Source organism: Mizuhopecten yessoensis, unplaced genomic scaffold, assembly GCF_002113885.1.
Source record: "Mizuhopecten yessoensis strain PY_sf001 unplaced genomic scaffold, ASM211388v2 scaffold29, whole genome shotgun sequence".
In the NCBI taxonomy this organism is placed as follows: domain Eukaryota; kingdom Metazoa; phylum Mollusca; class Bivalvia; order Pectinida; family Pectinidae; genus Mizuhopecten; species Mizuhopecten yessoensis.
Genome location: NW_018403342.1, coordinates 113,218 through 139,020, shown reverse-complemented (window position 1 = coordinate 139,020; position 25,803 = coordinate 113,218). Strand labels below are relative to the sequence as shown.

At 36.7% G+C, this 25,803-nt stretch overlaps 1 protein-coding gene across 2 annotated transcripts in view; it reads right to left on the bottom strand.

Moving 5' to 3' along the window:
- The window catches only part of LOC110440482 (alkaline ceramidase 3-like), a 54,458-nt gene that overhangs the window by 25,913 nt on the left and 2,742 nt on the right, over positions 1 to 25,803 (bottom strand). For both annotated transcript variants that reach the window (XM_021484602.1, XM_021485361.1), the window contains exons 2-5: positions 4,496 to 4,606; positions 3,426 to 3,478; positions 1,466 to 1,518; positions 546 to 627 (exon numbers count right to left, since the gene is read on the bottom strand). In XM_021484602.1, coding sequence (XP_021340277.1) covers positions 546 to 627; positions 1,466 to 1,518; positions 3,426 to 3,478; positions 4,496 to 4,606 — 299 coding nt within the window. The remainder of the gene's footprint in view (positions 1 to 545; positions 628 to 1,465; positions 1,519 to 3,425; positions 3,479 to 4,495; positions 4,607 to 25,803) is intronic.

The window sequence follows — 25,803 nt, the reverse complement described above, 5'->3', positions numbered from 1 at the left end:
CACACACACACACTCACACACACACACACACACACACACTCCCCCCCAATCTTCAAAGTAGAATGATAACTGTGACTACCAATACACTACTGTAAAAAGTGGTCATTTTACATGTGGACATTTTTGCACTGGTAATGATTCTGAAATCTTATTTATCTATCATCTATATAATATACATAAATAAACATTCATGTGCAGATATTGTTGCACTTATTTACTCAAGGGAAAAATGCAAACATTTCCATATCGTGAAAACGTTCACTTTTACAGTAGGCCAGTGCCTGTTTGTGCCATATCAAATTTGTAATCATGAAAATAAATTGTGTAACAAAACCAACCAAAATAACAAAGCAATGACAATTTTCAAAAATATGTATGAGTTAATATATTCACTTTGCTATAGATACCAATTTAAGATTGAATGATGGAGGAAAATACATAAAATGTTACCATAGTATTATATATTAGTTTATTAAGTGTCCTACAAGCTTCACCTTCGATCATGATTTCATTATAAATATAAATATAAAAACATAAACACTTACCACTGTTATAACTAAAGATAAAAGTATAAAAAATATCTGTAGAGGTCGATTTTGATGATTTTCTGGGCTAGTGGTCTCAAGTCTGAAAACAAAAACCCATAAATATTGTAAGTTACATATAATTATATAAATGTATATTTTATAATAAATAATGGAATGGTCCAGAAGTCTGTACTATTCTGTTACCCTTCTGTGTGGATTGAGCCAGAGCACTTGGCTGGGCAGGTTCATGTCTAGGGATTTGAACCCAGGCCATCTTGATGAAAGGCGTGTGCGCTATCCACTTTGCCATCTGACTACACTTTACAGTAATCACTAAAGTGCTTCACATTTTAAGTACATGTATATAACATATATAAATAAAACCAACAGCAAATATCACACATCCTTCTCCGACATTGCAAGATGCTGAATCATGAGTCTTTGTATGGATTAACAATAAATGTCCGCTGTTTGTGACACCTGATAGAGGCAAACTGTGGTATTGTTTATATACTATCAAGTTGCCTGCATTTGCACAGGTTTATCTCCAATGACGTCGAAAACTTCTACAGATTGTAATATAGTTTGGCATCAGATTCCAGAAAACAAATTAAAGATATGATTGTACCAAACCAATTCTTTAGCTTAATGAGTGGGTAACAACTGACTATTTCAACAAAAAATGTTTTCAAGCAATAAAATCAGCGTAAATTAAATCCTTTTCATGCTGTATGTCTTGAAAACAAACTTTATTTCTAAGGTAAGTTTTAACAGGTCAACATCAACATGTATCTGGGTAAGAGTCTGGCACAAGTTGCCTACATCAACATGAGTACAATGTAGAACCAGTATCTCATTAAAGCATCACTGAGGGTATTTCTATTCAAGATATAATTGAGTGAGTGAGCTATTCACGACTCAATCCAATTTGTACTTACTGGCAGTACAGTACGAAACAGGAGCTGTATATCATTGGTAATTCATCCAGCAGCTGAAACACAATACACCAAGTACTGTTAGGACCTACTCATATACACAAAGTACTGTTAGGACCTACTCATATACAAACAACTGTTATGGTTTACTCATACACATTAACCTCTGCATTAAACAGTTACAATTCTACAAGTTACTCATATAACAAGAGGACTTTGGCACCCACCATCAAAATATTGTTACAATAGATCTACAAAAGATGATCTTTTACCTTCTTTACTTATCATTTTCCTTACATGTACTTAATTTAGTTTACTATTACCAAGTTCCATGTTGGAAATCGTAAACGGGAACCTTAAACCTTGTAATGTCATTTCCCATTATGACAAATGCTGTTGTAAGAATTGCATAACTATATATGCAAAATGCAAGTGCTGTCAATAATGTATGAATTCTCATAAGGGCCTGGGGTATTTTTAACAAGGGAACCAAGCGGAACATACATATACAAAAGCTATTGGAGTTCAACAGCATAGCTAGCCTATTGGTGATATATGTTGTAAGATAGCAAATATCAATAGAAACAAATGTACAGTAACACCTCGATATGATGCGTGTCATTTCATTTGCCACCTCACTTACCGCCAACATATTTTCAGGTCCCTTTATTATGTTTTTATTAAGAATTCCTTATACGTTTCCCTCAACTTATTGCCAAACCCCTTTATAATGCCAACATTTCTTTGAACAAATGATGGCAACATAACAAGGTTTTGCTGTACCTTAATGTGTAAGAAAGAAAAGATGAGCAGCCAATGTGAAATAGTCATGTATTTGTAGTAGAGTGGTTTAATTCTAATTTTATTAAAAAATATATGAAACGTTGATGTTGTGTTGTTTTATATACATGTTTACAAAATAACTTGCCCAAAAACTTAAACCTCAAGCTTGCTCCAAAACGTTAACCAAGTCCAATTAAGTTGTTTTTGGCCCTTAAAATATGAAAATATTGTCAAGCACATTATTTACACTCGATATAAATGCTTTAACCTTATAATAGACAACTGTGTATTGAGTGTGATGATCCAACACTGTCTGGAAAAAACTTGCCCAAAAACTTAAACCTCAGAAGGACGCCGACGCTGATGCCAGGGTGACTACATTAGCCCTCCCTATTCACAGAATAGGGGAGCTAAAAATAGTGATAACAAAGTTGAACTGTCAAAATTCAAGATGGATGTCTGGTGCCCATCTTGGTTTCTGATCAGTCTCAAATTTCAATATGCTTAACTTTAAATATGGACCATGGAGAACCTCTGTGTAAAATGAAAGATCCCTCCAGTACTTTCTGATAAATATCACTAACAAGATTTGTTTAAGGATGGTTAGAATGATGGAAGCACAGTGGACTACAGACGAAGGATGGTTTTAATTGCTCACATCTAATGATGGCATGCAAAATTTTTAGTGTAATAATTTACTGAAACACATATACAAACTACTGTTAGGGTAGTGTTGGGAGCAGTGGTCCTAGTAACAGTCTTCAACTGTTACTATAAACTAAAATACATAATTATACGAACTAATTTATTACAATTTGCTTAATCAATTGGAGTAACTTTGTGACTTAAATAACACAAGGTGACTGACAATAGCTATATAGTTGTATAGCCAACACTGTTATATACATTTTTGGAACAAATTTTGTAGCTTTTCTGTAAAGCTGTAAAGTATTCTCTTTACATATGAAAATACAAGGGAGATAATTTGTCTAGAAATCCTCAAGATAATTAATACTGCATCAAATAGATCGGCACAGTTTCTTCTCTCACTTACTATGAAGAGGGTAAGCTTAAATGCATGACTAGATATTTTTCTACAAGAACATTTCGAAATTTGATGACTAAAAAACATAAAGGATTATAATCAAACAGTGGTACAGATCAGTGCATATGTATTTACCTGCATACTGTACAGTAAGGTCATGTGGAAACACCAGGAACCGAACCCCACACCTGTAATCACGACAAAGACAAATATAACTCCTAACTGACAGTTTTGATTTACAACTTTGCTGTAACCATGACACTGATAAATACAGCTCACACCTTTAATGCTATAATGAAACTGTTGAATACAACTGAAAAATCAAGATTGTAAGTTTTTCATTAACCCTTAAGGTCATCAATGAATTTATTCTGAGTGAAATGATATGCAATATTGGCTTCTCTCAGAATTCCTTGTAGTTATATTTTTAACATTTTAAATTGAAATACACAAGACTATAATACTGCATCATGAAGCTGATCATGGTACTTAAAGCACTTGATGGAATAGTCAATGCTTATGTAATAGGTCGAAGATGTTGATAAATATAACTGGCCACTATCCAAGGTTCAATGGTTAGACACTTCAGTGATAGATGACAGTGCAACAAATACACAAATGTAGGTAATTATACCGTGAAAGTGTTTCTGATAAAGGTGGCTGTGGTTTTGTGGTAATGCACAGGAAATGGCCAACATTTACAAAAAACATACTTCAAGTATGTCAGGTCTATAAATACAACATATCTAGACTTTTACAATTGAGAAAACAATTATTAGAGATAATCTATAATAAAAATAATTGTTTTCTCAACTTTTACAATCGAGAAAACAATTATTATCATTATAGATAATCTATAATAATTGTGTTCTCGATTGTAAAAGTCCAGATATGTTGTATTTATAGACCTGTCTTCTTGAAGTATGTTTTTTGGAAATGTACAAGAAACTGATCATGTCACTCAGCTGATATTTTGTGACATAATCTTGGATTCTACCTTCAAATTAAATTTCAAGTAGATGTCAGTAACATTAAGGTGCAATAATAATAATACATGCAACATATCTACGGCCAACCTTGGTAACACAAGTTTAAAGGTGTCTTTGTATATATGAGACGGAATCGTTGCCGACCTGGGAAGTGCTCATTTACACACAAGATTCAGTACACAAAAGAGATTCGTGGCCGTCCTGGGACATACTTACTTGTGACACCGACGTGGCACCATTTGTAGCGGCTCTCATGATTCTGTATGACAGCAATGGCTAGCACAGCAAACGTTGGGATGATGAAGATGAAATTGCTTATTGTATTCCCTGGAAAAAACAAGGAAAAACATATACAACTCCTAAGCATTTCACTAATAACAGTCACACTTTGTGACAATCCACCATCTCAAGAGGTACCTCTGGGTATTCACTTTCAAAATTTGGCATATTCCAATGCAAAAAGACACACAGACAGACTGACTCGATCTTACTGATGGCAGGAGTAGTTTACACCCCTATATTCCCTGCTGCTGGTAGGTCGTAGGTGGTAGGTCGCCCGGACAGAGAATTAGGAACACTGAATGCATACTTTGTAACAGACTTTTATGTTGGTGAGACAATTCTTTGCCAGATGAGACACAAACATTACTTTGTTACAAACAAGAAATTGCAAGAGAAACATTCATTAAGTAACCAGATTTTGCCATACAAGGCTTATTAAACCTATTAAGTACAATAGGGCACACTACATACAACATTTCTAAACAAAATCTGTTAGAGTAACTATAAACCTGATATTTGTCAAAAATATAATTGGTCTCAGATATTTCCTAAGTTCAGATATGGGTCCATGACTACAAAAGGCATTAATATGCATTACAAGGTAATTCATATGAAAATTGTTTATACATAAATATACATTTATCTCATATATATATAAAATTATATGATGTTATTCTTTAATGATTTTCCATTTTATTTTAGAAATTTTATGAAACAGCTGTTTAGCTGTCATTTCGACAACGCTCTTTTAGTCTGAAAGGAAAACTTCAAGATGAGTTTCATAAATCTCATATCAAAAGAAAATGAAACCAAAACCAATTGATCACATTACCAAGAATGTATGGTAGTATACCTTATATGTAAATATTCCTAAAAGTCACGGGTGTACAGTTCCACTAACCTGACACTCTGGAGTACTAGATTCAATTTCATGTCGAGGGTAATACATTTTGCAAATATTTACTCTACATGAAAATATATGTCTGGCTTAAAATACCCTAGTAAGAATTTTTCAAAATTTGCCTGCAGGCTATAGTTCTTAAGAGACTTATAGAAACAAATATCATATTTACTGTCTTTGGTGCAATGTCATATGGCCAAGATTATTTTCTTAACATGGACATCCCAGTCAGGTTATATAATTATATATACAGTAACACGAAGTACCGCAATGCACACAAAATTAAATATGACATGTGTGTACTGCACTGTGTAATTATATTGGTATGTTTGTGTACTGTGTAAGGGGTAAAAAATTAAACAGCCTCTTGTTTAATGTTTATATTAAATATAGTTTAATCCATAAACATTGACAGAAATAATCTCCTTCTAACTAAGCAGATTTAAATAAAAAAGAATAAGTTATTTATCATTGACCAAAATAACTGAGACTAAAGTAATTCAAGATTACTGATAATCTCACGCCAAAGTACACACAGTAAGTGTGATCAAACCAGTGATAATTACTATACAGGGGAAACTTACATACTAAAACATGCATTACAGATACAGTTAAAAGGAACCAAAAAGTTGAACTTCTCTTAATCTGGCAGTATTTATAAACCCTCTTTATCAGGCAGTGGTTCTTTTTACAATTAGTATTGTTGTTTGGAACCAAGACTTCAACATGACATTCCACCCCATATAATGTTAGCTAGCTAGGAGTAGTGCGTGATTCCTGCAACCTAATATTAACTATGGGTGGTTGGGTGTTGCAGTTCATAGCGCACTAATGTCTTTCACAAAGGCGTACAGAGATTGATTCCCTGATTGGACGTGAAAATGTATGGGTCACCTGCCCGACCAAGTGGGTTTCTCCAGGTACTCCAGATTCCTCCCACATCAAGACCTCCCTACGCACATTATCACCTGGGCCAACAGAGTAATTAATATAAGTTGTACAAACTTGTTTCATAGTTGTTTTTAAATAAATTAAGTTAATATATGTATCTTTGTTTTAATGTTAGCTAGGAGTAATGCATGATTCCACCCAATCTAATTTCACTTAAGCAAACTTTAAAGAGTATTTTTTTACCTCTCTGGATCATAAACCTTTAGAAATACAGTACTTATCTCATGCAATGAAAAGATAGCACCAGCTCTTGCAGATTGTTTGAGTGCTTATAAAAAATACCATGCTGCCATATAGTTACCAATCTACTAAAACATTATTTGGAATTCTTCACAAATGGGCTTAAAACAATCTTAATTCGTCAGTAATCATGAGTTGCTTACAGTTTAGAAACTCTATATGGTGAACTATCAAGGGGCTGTGAACACCACCTACAGGACCTTGATAACTACCTACTGTATGGTGTAATATGACCAACATGATGATCTTGATATGTGTACTAGTATACGTAAGGTGTAACAATGATTGATTCTTCCTGTAACAATAAATATGCAGGTTCGAAAAAAGGTTTGCTTTAACCCACTTCATGTTAGTGTAAGAGATGCCTCTAATACACACCACTTGGCCCCCTCCCTGCAGAATTTGGGAGATGTCTTCGGCTTATACAATGTATTATGGAACACTAGATAAACCAAAATGAAACTAGTGCCCCCATTACAACATTTGGGCCGACTCTCTTTTCTTTCTGTCCTATCACAACCTACTCTTTCTTTTTGATGTGAGAGTCTGTACCATATATATTTATAAACACCTTTCTGCGCATGTCCCTAGATTTTGCAAGGAAGATAAACCAAACACAAAACTAAACGGCCAACCAATACAGACAAGTACAATATCTAGACTGAATTCGACCTTGACAGGCATTGTATTACTGCCTTCATTGATAACATTGTAGCCATTTAACATAAACAACTGACTTGGGCCTTGACATGAGTTGTAACTGTGACTTCAGTCATTGAACATAAACACCTGACTTGGGCCTTGACATGTCTTGTAACTGTGACTACAGTCATTGAACATAAACAACTAACTTGGGCCTTGACATGTCTTGTAACTGTGACTTTAGTCTTTGAACATACACAACTGACTTGGGCCTTGACATGCGTTGTAACTGTGACTACAGTCATTGAACATAAACAACTAACGTGGGCCTTGACATGTCTTGTAACTGTGACTACAGTCTTTGAACATAAACAACTAACTTGGGCCTTGACATGTCTTGTAACTGTGACTACAGTCTTTGAACATAAACAACTAACTTGGGCCTTGACATGTCTTGTAACTGCGACTACAGTCATTGAACATAAACAACTAACTTGGGCCTTGACATGTCTTGTAACTGTGACTACAGTCATTGAACATAAACAACTGACTTCGGCCTTGACATGTGTGGTAACTGCCTCTTTAGTCATTGAACATAAACAACTGACTTGAGCCTTGACATGCGTTGTAACTGTGACTTTAGTCTTTGAACATAAACAACTGTCTTCGGCCTTGACATGAGTTGTAACTGTGACTTTAGTCTTTGAACATAAACAACTGACTTGGGCCTTGGCATGTCTTGTAACTGTGACTTTAGTCTCTGAACATAAACAACTGACTTCGGCCTTGACATTAGTTGTAACTGTGACTTCAGTCATTGAACATAAACAACTGACTTCAGCCTTGACATGCGTTGTAACTGTGACTTCAGTCATTGAACATAACCACCTGACTTGGGCCTTGACATGTCTTGTAACTGTGACTTTAGTCATTGAACATAAACAACTGACTTCGCCCTTGACATGTGTTGTAACTGCGACTTCAGTCATTGAACATAAACACCTGACTTGGTCCTTGACATGTCTTGTAACTGTGACTACAGTCTTTGAACATAAACAACTAACTTGGGCCTTGACATGTCTTGTAACTGCGACTACAGTCATTGAACATAAACAACTGACTTTCGTCTTGACATGCGTTGTAACTGTGACTTCAGTCATTGAACATAACCACCTGACTTGGGCCTTGACATGTCTTGTAACTGCGACTACAGTCATTGAACATAAACAACTGACTTCAGCCTTGACATGCGTTGTAACTGTGACTACAGTCATTGAACATAAACAACTGACTTTCGTCTTGACATGCGTTGTAACTGTGACTTCAGTCATTGAACATAAACACCTGACTTCGGCCTTGACATGAGTTGTAACTGTGACTTTAGTCTTTGAACATACACAACTGACTTGGGCCTTGACATGCGTTGTAAATGTGACTTCAGTCATTGAACATAAACAACTGACTTTCGTCTTGACATGCGTTGTAACTGTGACTTCAGTCATTGAACATAAACAACTGACTTGTGCCTTGACATATCTTGTAACTGTGACTTCAGTCATTGAACATAAACAACTGACTTTCGTCTTGACATGCGTTGTAACTGTGACTTCAGTCATTGAACATAAACAACTGACTTCGGCCTTGACATGAGTTGTAACTGTGACTTCAGTCTTTGAACATAAACAACTGACTTCGGCCTTGACATGTCTTGTAATTGTGACTTTAGTCTTTGAACATAAACAACTGACTTGGGCCTTGACATGCGTTGTAAATGTGACTTCAGTCATTGAACATAAACAACTGACTTGGGCCTTGACGTGTGTTGTAACTGCGACTTCAGTCATTGAACATAAACAACTGACTTCGGCCTTGACATGTCTTGTAATTGTGACTTTAGTCTTTGAACATAAACAACTGACTTCGGCCTTGACATGCGTTGGAACTGTGACTTCAGTCATTGAACATAAACAACTGACTTGGGCCTTGACGTGTGTTGTAACTGCGACTTCAGTCATTGAACATAAACAACTGACTTCGGCCTTGACATGCGCTGTAACTATGACTTCAGTCATTACATTGTAGCCATTTAACATAAACAATAGCAAACACATGTTTTAAGAACAGTAAACATAGTACAGGATGGCGCTATACACACATTAAAACCTATAAGAATTTTATGACATACTTAAAAGTAATCTTTATAGTTATGACACTTGAATATTTCTCATATCCAGCATTTTAACTCAGATTAAAAAAAGGCCTTTACAAACTACTGTGATAGAATATTTTGTTAGAAATGTTGATGTCTTTTTAATGTAACCTACAAACAATGCAAAGGTCATGTGTGAAGTTGTCGTTGCTGAAATTCTATTATTGTACCATCCATTACTATCCATCGAAAGCTGTATCTTACCCATAGCATACCAAATACATATACAACTGTACTTGAAAAACTTATATATCTACACAATCTACTAATTGATTGTTTTGTTAAAGTTACCTTTAACAACTCAGCTTGAATAGATGAAATACCTGTGCAGGTTTGGGGAAGGATTAGCCTGCTGTATAACGAGAGGAGACTAACACGTACCAACTGCCGAATCGAGGCAAGTTTCTTCCAAGGTTTTTATAAGTGACATCGAAAAAACAAAGAATGTACCTGCTGTCTATCCCACTACATGTGTATCGTAACGGTGACTTATGTGGAGGCCCTCCATTATTGTAAAGGTGACTTATGTGGGGGCCCCTCCATTATCGTAAAGGTAACTTATGTGGGGGCACCTCCAGTATCGGAAAGGTGACTTATGTGGGGGTACCTCCAGTATCGGAAAGGTGACTTATGTGGGGGGCCCTCCATTATTGTAAAGGTGACTTATGTGGAGGCCATCCATTATTGTAAAGGCGACTTATGTGGAGGCCATCCATTATTGTAAAGGTGAATTATGTGGAGGCCATCCATTATTGTAAAGGTGACTTATGTGGAGGCCCTCCATTATCGTAAAGGTGACTTATGTGGGGGCCCTCCATTATCTTAAAAGTGACTTATGTGGAGGCCCTCCATTATCGTAAAGGTGACTTATGTAGGGGCCCTCCATTATCTTAAAAGTGACTTATGTGGAGGCCCTCCATTATCGTAAAGGTGACTTATGTAGGGGCCCTCCATTATCTTAAAAGTGACTTATGTGGAGGCCCTCCATTATCGTAAAGGTGACTTATGTAGGGGCCCTCCATTATCTTAAAAGTGACTTATGTGGAGGCCCTCCATTATCGTAAAGGTGACTTATGTAGGGGCCCTCCATTATCTTAAAAGTGACTTATGTGGAGGCCCTCCATTATCGTAAAGGTGACTTATGTAGGGGCCCTCCATTATCTTAAAAGTGACTTATGTGGAGGTCCTCCATAATCTTAAAAGTGACTTATGTGGAGGTCCTCCATAATCGTAAAGGTGACTTATGTGGAGGTCCTCCATAATCGTAAAGGTGACTTATGTGGAGGCCCTCCATAATCGTAAAGGTGACTTATGTGGAGGTCCTCCATAATCTTAAAAGTGACTTATGTGGAGGTCCTCCATAATCGTAAAGGTGACTTATGTGGAGGTCCTCCATAATCGTAAAGGTGACTTATGTGGAGGCCCTCCATAATCGTAAAGGTGACTTATGTGGAGGTCCTCCATAATCTTAAAAGTGACTTATGTGGAGGTCCTCCATAATCGTAAAGGTGACTTATGTGGAGGTCCTCCATAATCTTAAAAGTGACTTATGTGGAGGTCCTCCATAATCGTAAAGGTGACTTATGTGGAGGTCCTCCATAATCTTAAAAGTGACTTATGTGGAGGTCCTCCATAATCGTAAAGGTGACTTATGTGGGGGCCCCTCCAGTATCGTAAAGGTGACTTATGTGGGGGCCCCCCAGTATCGGAAAGGTGATTTGTGTGGGGGCCCCTCCAGTATCGGAGAGGTGACTTATGTGGGGGCCCCTCCAGTATTGTAAAGGTGACTTATGTGGGGGGCCCTCCAGTATCGTAAACGTGACTTATGTGGGGACCTTCCAGTATTCGGGGGGTTTTCTCATGTGTCTTCTACGTATACTTCTAAATGGAAGAGACCAAAATTCCAGATCTGCTGCCCCCGTTGCAACACTCGAGATCTTTTTCGCTTCATATCTTTCCTGTCAAACTTTCTTTCTTATCTATTTCCACTCAATTCGGCGGTGTCTCCCTAGGACTAGTCCCCATATGACCCTGGCTGTTGTGTCTTTCTAGGACTAGTCCCCATATGACCCTGGCTGTTGTGCCTCCCTAGGCCTAGTCCCCATATGACCCTGGCTGTTGTGGCTCCCTAGGACTAGTCCTCATATGACCCTGGCTGTTGTTTCTCCCTAGGACTAGTCCTCATATGACCCTGGCTGTTTTGTCTTCTTAGGACTAGTCCTCATATGACCCTGGCTGTTGTTTCTCCCTAGGACTAGTCCTCATATGACCCTGGCTGGTGTGTCTCCCTAGGACTAGTCCTCATATGACCCTGTCTGTTGTCTCCCTAGGACTAGTCCTCATATGACCCTGACTGTTGTCTCCCTAGGACTAGTCCTCATATGACCCTTGCTGTTGTGTCTCCCTAGGACTAGTCCTCATATGACCTTGGCTGTTGTGTCTCCCTAGGACTAGTCCTCATATGTCCCGTGTTGTTGTCTCCCTAGGACTAGTCCTCATATGACCCTTGCTGTTGTGTCTCCCTAGGACTAGTCCTCATATGACCGTGGCTGTTGTGTCTCCCTAGGACTAGGCCCCATATGACCCTGGCTGGTGTGTCTCCCTAGTACTAGTCCTCATATGACCCTGGCTGTTGTGTCTTCCTAGGACTAGTCCCAATATGACCCTGGCTGTTGTGTCTCCCTAGGACTAGTCCTCATCTGACCCTGGCTGTTGTGTCTCCCTAGGACTAGTCATCATATGACCCTGGCTGTTGTGTCTCCCTAGGACAAGTCCTCATATGACCTTGGCTGTTTTGTCTCCCTAGGACTAGTCCTCATATGACCCTGGCTGTTTTGTCTTCTTAGGACTAGTCCTCATATGACCCTGGCTGTTGTGCCTCCCTAGGACTAGTCCTCATATGACCCTGGCTGGTGTGTCTCCCTAGGACTAGGCCTCATATGACCCTGGCTGTTGTGTCTTCTTAGGACTAGTCCTCATATGACCCTGGCTGTTGTGTCCCCCTAGGACTAGTCCCCATATGACCCTGGCTGGTGAGTCTCCCTAGGACTAGTCCTCATATGACCCTGGCTGTTGTGCCTCCCTAGGACTAGTCCTCATATGACCCTGGCTGTTGTCTCCCTAGGACTAGTCCTCATATGACCCTGTCTGTTGTCTCCCTAGGACTAGTCCTCATATGACCCTTGCTGTTGTGTCTCCCTAGGACTAGTCCTCATATGACCGTGGCTGTTGTGTCTCCCTAGGACTAGGCCCCATATGACCCTGGCTGGTGTGTCTCCCTAGTACTAGTCCTCATATGACCCTGGCTGTTGTGTCTCCCTAGGACTAGGCCTCATATGACCCTGGCTGTTGTGTCTTCTTAGGACTAGTCCTCATATGACCCTGGCTGTTGTCTCCCTAGGACTAGTCATCATATGACCTTGGCTGTTGTGTCTCCCTAGGACTAGTCCTCATCTGACCCTGGCTGTTGTGTCTCCCTAGGACTAGTCCTCATATGACCCTGGCTGTTGTCTCCCTAGGACTAGTCCTCATATGACCCTGGCTGTTGTGAGGACATTGGACTCCAAACAAACAAAAACAAAATATTGAAATAAAGAATCCTTCCGGAAGATGGATATGCCTGAGGGTTCGAGAACTGAAGTAAAAAGTATCACTCCCAAGGACCGATATTGGGCCTGAGGGAGGTATTCTATATTTCAGCTATATATATATCTGCCCTTTCTTGTTGATACATAACATAAGAATAACCAAGAGTAATCAAGTTTTTTTGGAACTCACACCCCAAAAATACCTGTATACATAAATGTCCTTTATGAAGATGTGGTCTGGAACCATTTTTTTGTTAAAAGATTTGTGTTTTCAGGTTCATATAATAATTCTTATATAGCAGCTGAACATCTGTGTTAACATACCACCAATAAACACAGGACACAGGACACAGATTACTGTGTGTCACTCAATGGTGCACTGACACTAACGATGCAAGGGGAACTTAAATCTCTAAAATGTCACAAGCTTTAACATACTTCCTGTAACATGTAATCTACAGGCAGTTGTGAAATATTTACGGTATAGACTGTGTTTCTATGTATTCATTTTGTGGTTTAAACAGCCAAATTATCATTCATATCAAAAACTCTTCATGATCAAGTCCTTTGGACGACTGGTTAACAAAATCCTTATGTACTGTACAAGTATTAAACGGTTATGTATTGCATATTACAAAAGAAACTAATGTGATAAAATAACAAAAGTAATATTTTTTCATTGACAAATAAATGTTGCTTATAAAGTTAATTGCAGAAGAAAAGAGTAAAAAAATGGAGAAAAAGAAAAGAAAAAAGAAAAGAAAAAAGAAAAGAAAAAAGAAAAGAACAAAATATTTTAAAAGAAATAAATATTACTTCTGTTATTTTGTCGTGAATCATGTTGTACTAGTAAGCCAACAGCTGACTGATGACAGGTGAACACAATTACACAAAATGAAATATTTACAATTTAAGATACAGTTGTTACTGCATATAGAGAAGCATTATGGAAATGTTACTAGTGAAACTATAAAAAAAATATCTGATGCACAACCTGGAGAAAACCTGGGAATTATTATCTGAAAATCTAATATTTTTTGAAAATTCCTACTTTTTTCCTTACAGTGTTATTGCTAGGATTTGGAATTGAGGTTGAAACAGCACCTAGTTTACTTGTGTCTAATAAACTTTGGTGAGGTATTTAAATCTGTAATTGATTCTTGCTGTGAATGAAAAACAAAAATAAATCTCTCACAAAATCTAAAAGTACAAACAGATGCAAGCTGAAACTTTTCAGGAGGAATATTCAGTATTTTTTTAAAGTATGTAATTTGTTTTTCTTCACCAAATATAGATTTAAAGGTGGTAATGGGCCTTATAACTTTATAAGATTTAAAGTCCTAGTCCCTTTATGATAAAAGGTGTACTGAGACCTATATCATAAGTGTATATCTACCTCCTTGTGAAGATTTGTTTTGAAGAATGATAATACAGTCTTCTTGTTGAGCTATAACAACTCTGGCTCTAATTCTCTAAATAAACCAGTCCTTGTTTAACTCATTCACCCCTGAAAGCACATTTGAACTCTTCCAATTCAAAGGTTGGAATAGTTCATTACCAGGTATGAAATTTCAGGGGTGAACTATCATGAGTTAATACAATAATCTTTAAAATCTAAACATAACTTTCATCACATGAATAAATATTCAGAACTACAGGTACAGATTCAATGTAGATACAACAAAATACATATACAACTTTCTATTTTATTTCTTGATGTACTGCATTTATAGTTGGACCGGCCCACCACCCTTAACTGACCAGACTGAGTAAAGGTCACTGGTGGCTGGTACAAAGGAGGACCAAACTAAAAACCATGTTTTTTCTTTTCTTTAATCATCTCATTATAAATTACCCCCATCCCCTGCCCAAATTTATTCCAATTATGGTTATTTAAGGATGTGCCAGGTTTTGTTGGTGGACCCCGGACTGAAGCTGGAGTACCTGAGATTAAACCACCAACCTGCAGTCAATACCTGTCGACTGCCCCATATAGGCATCAAACAAGCTACCCAGCGGTGGAGGGCTAGTAAATAATGAGTGAAAAATAAAAGGTTAGGAACAAAATGTTAAGGTCACATATCATATACCCTTGCAGGATTCTTGAAATGGATATCGGTTTATGTGGAAATAACATGAACATTGCTTCAAAACCATATGTTTTGTGGTAATACAGAGGTAAGGGAATTTATATTGATTTACATGTACGATGCAATGTTCAATGAGCATTATGAGCTGGTACATTCAAGCATGCAAACTTACCAGCAGTCATGTTTATATACAAACTGTACATGTCTCCAAGCTATTTTTCAAAATACAAAATGCAAAAATATGCAGTACACATACTGTACTATACATATAAGTAATTGTTTCTGCTTAAACTAATTGAATATGCAAATGAAAATTTTTAAGCAATTTAATTATAATTACCAAACCGTAAAACATCTGATACATGGCATAATGTGTATGCACACGTAAATACTACATATATACATGTATGTAGGCTACCTTTATATTACAGATTCATGACTTATGAGTGTCAATCAGATAAGATTTAAGAAATTTAAACACTTAAGTTATACTAAAGATTATTTTTTCTGGATACTGAAATAATTTCCAGAAATGAAAATGAGAACAAAATGGACACAGATGGATGGATGGACACCTTGATTACTATAGGGTACCAGTTGTGCATTTTATATGAATTTCCATTTCATTTAGAATTTATGAAACAAGTTGTTACAAGTTTTTTTTATTTACGTGAGGTTCCAGATCTGAAAGAGGAAACCAATAAGGAATAATTTCATAAAACTCATCTGATGTACATGTGGAAACGAATGAAATATTTTTTATTTCCTTATTCGGAACATTTGTGACTAATTGCAAAACAAAAACAAGAGGCCCATGGGCCCTAACAGTCACCTGAGTCCTACAGTATTTATTTTTGTTGTTGAAATAATATGAAGTGGAGATTATAAATGATGTCACCAATCCCTACCAATTTGAGTTAAGTATAACGTTAAGTTAAGTTTGTTAGGACCATGAGTTGATTATTCCTAGACCAAGTTTCGGTTAAATCATACTATTAGAAATTTATTTTAAGTTTGAAATAGTTTTATTTTTTCAAAATGGCGGTCGTGGTGGCCATATTGGATTTTTGATCGACCCGGAAAAAAAAGAACACTTTGCCAGGACCATGAGATGATCATTCCTTCTAGGTTTCAGTAAAATCCGCCAGGTAGAACTTGATTTTAAGTTTAAAAGAGTTTTTCAAAATGGCGGCCATATTGGATTTCCGATCAACCAGAAAAATAACAACACATTGTCAGGACCGTAAGTCAAATATTCCTACCAAGTTTCAGTTAAATCAGCGTAGGAGACCTGGACTTTTAGATTGAAATAGTTGTTTTCAAAATAACGACCCTGGCAGCCATATTGTATTTCTGATCGATCCAAAAAATAACAACACTTGGTCAGGGAGATGTCAGTAACATTCCCATGAAGTATCAATGAAATCCCTTCGACAATATTTCAGCTTATGTTGAAATGTAAAATGTTAACTGACAACGGACGAAGACGGATAGCAATAGGTCACTTGAGCTAAAGCTAATGACCCTCTTGATGTACGTACTGTCTCTGGTTTTCAATGCAATGTTACCATGCCATGATGTCATGCTCAATGTCTTAATTTTGATATTACATTAGGTGATAACGTTAGCACATAAAAAGAAAGTTGGACTTCCACTGAAGTTGGAAATTAATATAAGGTATACCTTTGAAATATTTCGAAACGACCCTGCAATATTTTGAATTTAAAAAATTGATAATGAGGTGACATATGTGGACACAAATGAAGAATATACACACACTTGGCTAGCCTGAGTTTCCTTGAGCTCTGGCCCCCGACATCTGACTTAGACAATTTGAAAGATGCTCACCCCCAGATATCTACCGTATCTGTCATAATGTGTAAGTCTGGTGTCAGGGCCAGAGGTATTCCGAGTTTCCTCTGGCCCTGACAACAGATTTCGACATTCTGCCAGATAGATTTCTGGTGAGGGCACAGGCATCTATCTGTCAGAATGTCTAAGTTTGGTGTCAGGGCCAGAGTTAGTCCGAGTTTCCTCTGGCCCTGACACCAGATTTCGACATTCTGACAGATAGATGTCTGGTGATCAGGGCACAGAATAGCATGCACAATTCTATCTGTCAAAATGTCTAAGTCACAGTAACGTAAGTAAACGTTTTTCACCCATACATTGTATGTAACAGCAACTGTTGTATGGTATATACACTCTACACTGAGTGAGAACATATTGTTCTTTTTTCATACATATACTTTGTGTATGTATGGGGTTTAATTAAGTCCTCACACATGTAAGGTCATCATATAAAATGAAGCATCGTAAAAATAGTCTGCGTTAACTATTTTTTTCCTTGGAGTAGATTTGAAGAGGATGTATTGATTGTCCACGCTTCTAGTATAAACATATTTTTTATAATCCCTTATCAGTCAAATCAGTCTGTTGTTATGACAATGCAGTAGGGCTTCGTAATTCACGCCACGTGTTGGTGAGTGAAAAAACAACAACACGGTCCGTCGATCGCGACTGCAAATCATTTCAATTAGTAGAGCTATTGTTAACGGGTAATCACAGAGATAGTGTTAGCTAATTACTGCATCGTAATTTGAAATAAATATCGCCAAACCACGGACTTAGATAATCTAATTCCGTGGCCAAACTGAACTGTGACATGACCTGGTTTGAAGTGACGTAACCCAAGCCGCCATTATGAGCCCTTCTCACTGATCGTAATTATGATCAATAAAAGGTATCTAATTATGTCTTTCACCAGGAGATATGCACCAGCGGTTACTAAACATCGAATTACTTATTAATCGATATGTTTTTGTAAGCAAGTAAATGTTTTATGTAAAATATTGCTAAAATGAATTGATGTATGCCGATATGCGCACACATGTGTGTCATTTGTGATCAGATAATTTAAAGAAAACAAGCAACAAAATACACATTTTACGTAGTTTCTTCTTGGTTTAAAATATCATTTTACATCGATGAAAAAAAAATCATAGAAATATATTTCAAAAAAATATATTCAAAGATCGATTTTCGGAGCATGATCAATTTTTTTCCAGATTTTTTGGGTGCGCAAAATATTTTCAGCCTCAAAAAGTACCTGCGCAAATTACACAGGTGCGCAAATTACATGGGTTTTTACGGTAGGAAGATAGGTGTCTGCATGCATGGTGAGGTACGACTAAAACGACAGTGTTATGTGTTTGTATGTATTTACTATGTAACATACATTATTGTATCTTACCAATAAGCTGTAAAACTTACGGAATAAACTAAACATGAACTTGGGTATGAAAGTGGGAAAAGAAAAGACATAAGTCTTGCTGTGGGGGCAGCAGATCAGTTTTGGTTTCTCAGTGTTCCCGGCATAAAATTAAGACAAAGAGAAAACTCCAACATTAGATGCCCCTTATGATAGTGCAGTGGGACATGTATAGCAGGGCAGCAGCTACACTGTATGTGGAATTAAGTGATAGTTTTTAAATCTATTCCAGCAAATTATAAATTGTTAATTCTAGATTGATAGCTAAGTGTGAGATTGGAAATGATCAGACAAATTCCAGTTAGTATACATTTGTATATGTCAGAATGTTTGCTTAGGTATAACGTTTGATCCCTGAAGTGAAACATCATCGATGTACACAGGCACGTACATGTATATATTTCCATTTGCTCTGCATTGCCACCATATAACCTTACCAAACAAAATAAAAAGTTATCAGATCATGATTCTCACACAATTCCCATTGGTGTAGTGATCTGAAGAACATGTTCCTGATGTTGTGACTAAATGATGTCGTTTTGATTGACGTCACCATATTTAGTGTATTATTGACGTCACGAAAAAATTGTCGTCTGCTAGAAGATAACACATCAACGCAAATAAATCTTCATTCCACAAACATGATAACTCTTGGATTCTTCACAAACGCAATATTTTCTCGTTGCAATTTCAATTGCTAAATTCATCTTTCATTTCCAGGCCAAATCATCACATCAATAACAATACACATTTCTTGTGGCTACCGGATTAAAAACCCCAATTGATCAATGTAACTTGCAACAATTTATGTAGTTATGTTGTATAAAAGGTGAATATCCTCACAGTGGAGTAAATTGATTAAATTGTTGAAATTGAATTGATGATTTTGTGTTTATTTCCACAAACTATATTTTTTGCCGTGAACAGTGGTCGCGTGTACTCGTGACGTCACAAGAACAGGTCGCATTGACAGACAGCGCCAAATTTCACATTGAAATGTGACAACAGGTTGGAAATATAAGAAAAACTTAAATTAAAAACGAAAATATAAATATTAAACTGCCTTCTTTAGGTTATTGTCCCATAATTTTCACAAGATTGCAAACAAATTATTCGTAACGTGCTAACACGCGTTATTCATTTTGTCTGCAATCTTGTGAGAATTTTAGGACAATACCTTTCCAAAGAAGGTAGTTTAATGCTTAAATAACCATACTTCATATATCGACACAAGCATTAGTTCCACTGGTGATCAGTAAGCTAGTGCAAAACTCTAACAAAGGCATTCAAATAATGTTTTACATTAAGTGATTGGAAAAACCTTCGGTAAAATCATATTTTTTTTCTTATCTTAATTATCCCTTAAGAAAACCAACAGGTATGGGAATATGTAATTTGTATTTAGTTGTCACAAATAGTCACTGGTATACTTGGGTTTTTTATAGCCAACAGGGCCAGACAACTCCGTCATGTGGACTTGTGAATGAACTCACAGCTTAAAGCTGTATGCATTGAATATCATTTTACATTTTTTGAAAGACAATGAATGACTCTACTGAATTCATTTAACAGTACATGTACGATAAACTAACAAGAGTGAAAATATATAAGGTAAACATGAAAACAACCATCACAATAACCATATCAATCTTCTCACATTAGAGGTCGCTGATCGGCTATTCTCATTATCAGATATAATTATGTTGACTGTGATGACTACAGTGCTTGTCAACAGTATCTCACAGTGTTAAACCTCTAACATTATTAAAGTAAAACTAATGTTACTTTTTTCTCCTTACATTTAACTTTCAGAAAACCTTAATCATGAATTTTGACTCAAGATTCCAACTATAATGGAAAGTACAAAGTGTAATGGGTGTCAATCAACCAGTTATAGATAAGCTTGTAGTCAACCACTGTGACTGGAAAGCAATTTATAACATAATTAGTTAAAACACCAGTAACGAAGTAACTTAAGTTTTAGTCACTGATTGTACAGTTAGTGGGTACATTTAGTGGGTACAGTTAGTGGGTACAGTTAGTGGGTATGGAGTAAGTGGGTACAGTTAGTGGGTATGTAGTTAGTGGTACAGTTAGTGGGTACAGTTAGTGGGTATGGAGTAAGTGGGTACAGTTAGTGTTACAGTTAGTGGTACAGTTAGTTGGTACAGTAATTAGTGGGTACAGTTAGTGGCCGTACACAATATTCCCACACTCTCTGATGGCTTATATAATACAGGTATCTTTTGAGAACTGACTCTATCTCTGCTGTTTCTGCACACACACTTAACAGGTACTCCGATCCTTATCTAATAGCCTGCATTGTTTGCATACCGTAATCATATCCGGCATAATCATATCTGATATGAAATAGCTGACCATGCATCCAGCGGGCTCTTGGCTATATATAGTGTTACAGGAGTACACATATCCTTGGTCATGGGTTATTGTATAAGGATTATGTATGCTCCTGGGTTGACCATTCCATAATCCCCTGGAGCCACATATGGGTCATGTAACATTCTAACTTCCTGATGTGTTAAGATCATGGTTTATGGTATATTAGTATTAAGTAATTCACTGAGCCTGATACAAGGACATATAACTATTATTAGTTTGCTTCAGGTACCATATTTTCTGTCACACTTAATTATGATCATTGGGGATCTGGCGTGCCCCTATCATCCACCTAGAACCTTATCAGAGATTCATACACACTGTGTACATACCAGATTCCAGGTCAGTCAAGTTGATCAATAATCAACAAACGTTTGGTTTTGTTTGTTTTAGTGCAAATATCACTGTACAACACAACACCATAATGAAACTTTATTTGATAAATGATGCCACAATTAAAGCATTGTGATGTCATTCTTCAACCAATGGAAAGGTGTCCTGCTTTTATAACATATATTTATTTCCAACACTTTCTCTTCTGTTTATTACACTTGATGGCAGCTGGTGGTGACACACAATTATAAAGCCTAACATATTATTAGAGACTATAGATTAGCTGACATTTTGTATGATTTCTAGGCTTCGAAAATAATAGCAGACTGATATAAACGTGATGACCTGGAGTAGACCGAATTTTCAAGACCAAGATCATGGTAGCCTGGATTAATATACATGGCATGTATACTATACTATAGCTATAGCTATGAGTGATTCTATAGCTGACAATAAAAGGTGTCTACAAAATTAACTTTTCAAAATATTGTCTTTCCTTTCCATGAAAACCTCATCCAGTACTAGTTGTCTCCAATCTTCAAGTTCAAAAATTTAAAGTAAGTACATAAGTATAAGTCCCATAAAGCCCAGTTTTCTCTGGCCCTTACACCAGAATTAGACATGGTGACATATAGATGTCTGGTGTTACATGTAGGGCCAGACTTATAGACATGGCATATAGATGTCCCACACCAGACATTTATATATGTCAAAATGTCTAACATATAGATGTCCCAAACCAGACATTTATATGTCAACATGTCTATCATATAGATGTACCACACCAGACATCTATATGTCAAAATGTCTAACATATAGATGTCCCACACCAGACATCTATATGTCAAAATGTCCAACATATAGATGTCCCACACCAGACATTTACATATGTCAAAATGTCTAACATATAGATGTCCCAAACCAGACATTTATATGTCAACATGTCTATCATATAGATGTACCACACCAGACATCTATATGTCAAAATGTCTAACATATAGATGTCCCACACCAGACATCTATATGTCAAAATGTCCAACATATAGATGTCCCACACCAGACATTTACATATGTCAAAATGTCTAACATATAGATGTCCCAAACCAGACATTTATATGTCAACATGTCTATCATATAGATGTACCACACCAGACATCTATATGTCAAAATGTCTAACATATAGATGTCCCACACCAGACATCTATATGTCAAAATGTCCAACATATAGATGTCCCACACCAGACATCTATATGTCAAAATGTCTAACATATAGATGTCCCACACCAGACATATGTATGTCAACATGTCTATAAACATATAGATGTCCTACACCAGACATCTACCTGGTATATGTCAAAATGTCTAAGTCTGGTGTTAGGGCCAGAGGAAACTTGGGCTTATGTCCCATATACCTACCATACAACCACACAAAGTTTAAACAGATGTACCTACATTTGTATACCTAATACACATGGTGATAGAAGCGCATTGTGTTCCCCTTTAACCTTAATGTTAACGTTAATTAAGTGTGAGAATTTTATACACAAAACTGTTTTGTTTTTAACTGATGCATAGTTATCTCAGGGGTCACATTTTATTTAACCCCTTAAAATGGTAAATTATGTGTAGATTTGACCTTGAAGGGTGTTAGCTTTACACCAAATTACAATTAATGACCAATCATCACAAAATAAAGTTCTGTAACGCTAGACTAATACCTCAGATAGTATAACATCTTAATCTTATTTAAACAAGTTAATTCATTTTGGTGTGTGACTCAAATACAAAAGCTTACCGGTAGTCTACATGCCAAGATGAGACAAATAAACTCCAAACTACTGGCAATGAATAGCAGGTGATTAGTTTTGAATCTGTGTGTCATGCTATGTGCATGTGTTTACATTTGTCTTGTCATTTTGTCAGGATATTGTGTTTGTTTTTAGCCATAATAAATTTAAGACACCCATCATCTCTGCATAAGTGTTGTCAAAATTACTTTATCATGGTTAAAGTGGAGAACGCCCAAAAAACTGAACAACTTCATTTCTTTTGCTTTTGTAATCCCATATACAGGAAGGTGAAAACATGAACACATTATTTGTTTGTTAATTAAGTAGTGATATTAAGGATTTCTGTCCCATTCCATATGAACAGCTAAGGTCGTTTAAGGATGTGCCTCCTTTCCTGTTATGCATGCATGTGTGTTGGAGGCAGAGTGTGTTGATGTAATTGCCTCCATTCAATAGCGACAGCATCCAACTGATGCTGACTTGATAGCAGTATCTAACTAATATATCACAATGCCAAAAGGCACCCTACATAGCATTCCACCATGTGTGCTATAATAATACTGTACCAGTATACCTTATCATTCATCTACAAATATATTACAATAGTAATCTAACATCTACAGAATTCACCCACAAACATTTGTCTAATTCTGACTGTGAAACCTTGACTAAAAACAGTCACATTCAAAAAATAATTCTTCAAATTTTGTTTACATACGTGTATATACAAATTCAATATCAAAATATACAGTTGACTTTTCATGGATCAAAAATGTACTTTAGATAAAAACATTAATATAAAGTACAATAATAAATAACTGGGTGTTTTATCCTGTTGATATCAGCAATATAACCATTTCCACCATTAGCAACCTTGAACTTGATAGTGCTGCAGATTTGTTTCACTCATGCAGTGACAGCTGGTAGATGGGTAGTGACAGCTGATGCATAGCAACTTAATATTTGTTAAAAACTATTCAAAAACTATTTTCACTGCTTTAGCAATGTAGGTTAACACGTATCTGTTGCATAATGTAATAACATCCAGGTACAGTCTAATTATTTGGTTTTAATTTGCTAAATACCCTATTAACAACTACATGTATAAGGTCATTTAAAGACAAGCCTCCATGTGTGTAATGTATGTGCCCATGTGTGTATGTGTGCTGGAGAGAGGGTATGTTGGTGTCTTTGCTACCTTGAAGTTGAAATGGCACAGATCTTATTGCTAACTTTATAGTGCTATCTCACTGAAATACCATGTCGAAGGAACCCAGCAAAGCATTCCACACGATCACATTATACTGACAACAGGTGAACCAGTTGGTGTCACAACCCGAAATACTGAATGTTTAGCAGGGAATAACAACTACCATTTCTTTATAGACTTTAGGTATGTCCCAGCCTGGGGACAAATCCAAGTGCCTACCCCAATTGAGCAAAAGTTCAACACTAACTTGACTAAGGCCAAAAGTGAAGTGCTACCAAGCAAGGTCTAGGAAAAAATGGTTTAAGGAAATAGACTGAAAATAAGATCCTAAATGTTGCAATTGTGGCAACAGATCGATTGTGGTTTCTTCCATGTCCTTTAGCAGAAAACAAAGAAGGAAGAAAGCCCCTCCACCTGCAGGAAAACCCACATTAGCTGCCTTTAACGAAATGCAGTGATATACATTCATATAACAGGCCTATTCTTTCCCCAAATTGCAGGGGAGAGTCTGGAAAAGGCAAACAGTTTAGATACAGAGGCGTAAAAATGATTGTGATGATGCCTGATAACCCTATGTTAAATGAAATTGCTATATCCTGTAACTGCCCAGCTCTCAAGCCTGCATGCTGCTCTACCAACTGATCACACTTAACTCCCCTATTTTAAACGTATTGACCCAGAACACTTCAACAACCAAGGTTTTACCTCCCTGTAACCACAAAAAGGCCACAGAACCATTTGTAACTGGAAAGAGGGTATACGTAGTGTGGTTCCACCGGGGATCAAACCCCCAACTCCACATTTCCATGTATGTTGCTCTACCAATTGAGCTAAAGGGAAATCCCACCCTACTGTTAAGTTGGGTGAACGTAGTCATATATCATAAAAGTAAAAGCTGCCACATATACTCCCCTCATTTTAAATGTGTCCACACAGACACAATTTGAGACAGGAAAGAGAATTTAGGTCAGGAATTTAAAACCTGCAACCCACAGTGCACCACTCAATTGAACTAAAAGAAAATTCACCCAAACATGAATTTTGAAGGTGACTATGATCATATATGTAAACTTAAAAGCCTACCACAGATCCAATCGTAGGAAAACATGCAAAATATTTAGTACTTAACTTCTCAAATAACAGATTCCAGTGAATGGCCACATCACCATTAGGTAACATGAGGCCCAAGAGGGCCTGTATCGCTCATCTGAATATTTAAGCAGTCATAGCAAAATATTCTCATTAAATATTATATTGCACTAAAAATATTTCCCTCGCAAACTTTGTTGGCTCCATCTGTTGAAACTACCAGCAAAATATTATTATAAGATTCTATGCTTTTTGATTCTTCTTCATAAGTTGCTGGACATATTTTTCCCTGTGATCTTGTCAGTAGGTCAATGTCATTTTCCTTCTCAAATTGGTTAGCTCTATTCCAAAAAGCTACCAGCCAAATCTTATGAATCCATTCCTTTTAGTTCTCAAGAACAAATCCATTAAAATGTTGTTGACCTCTGTGACCTCTAAAGTAGGTTGAGGTCATTTTCATTTGCAAACTTTGGTGAGCTCTATCCCGGGAAGTCACCAGCCAAATATTATAATTTTATGCCTTTTAATTCTT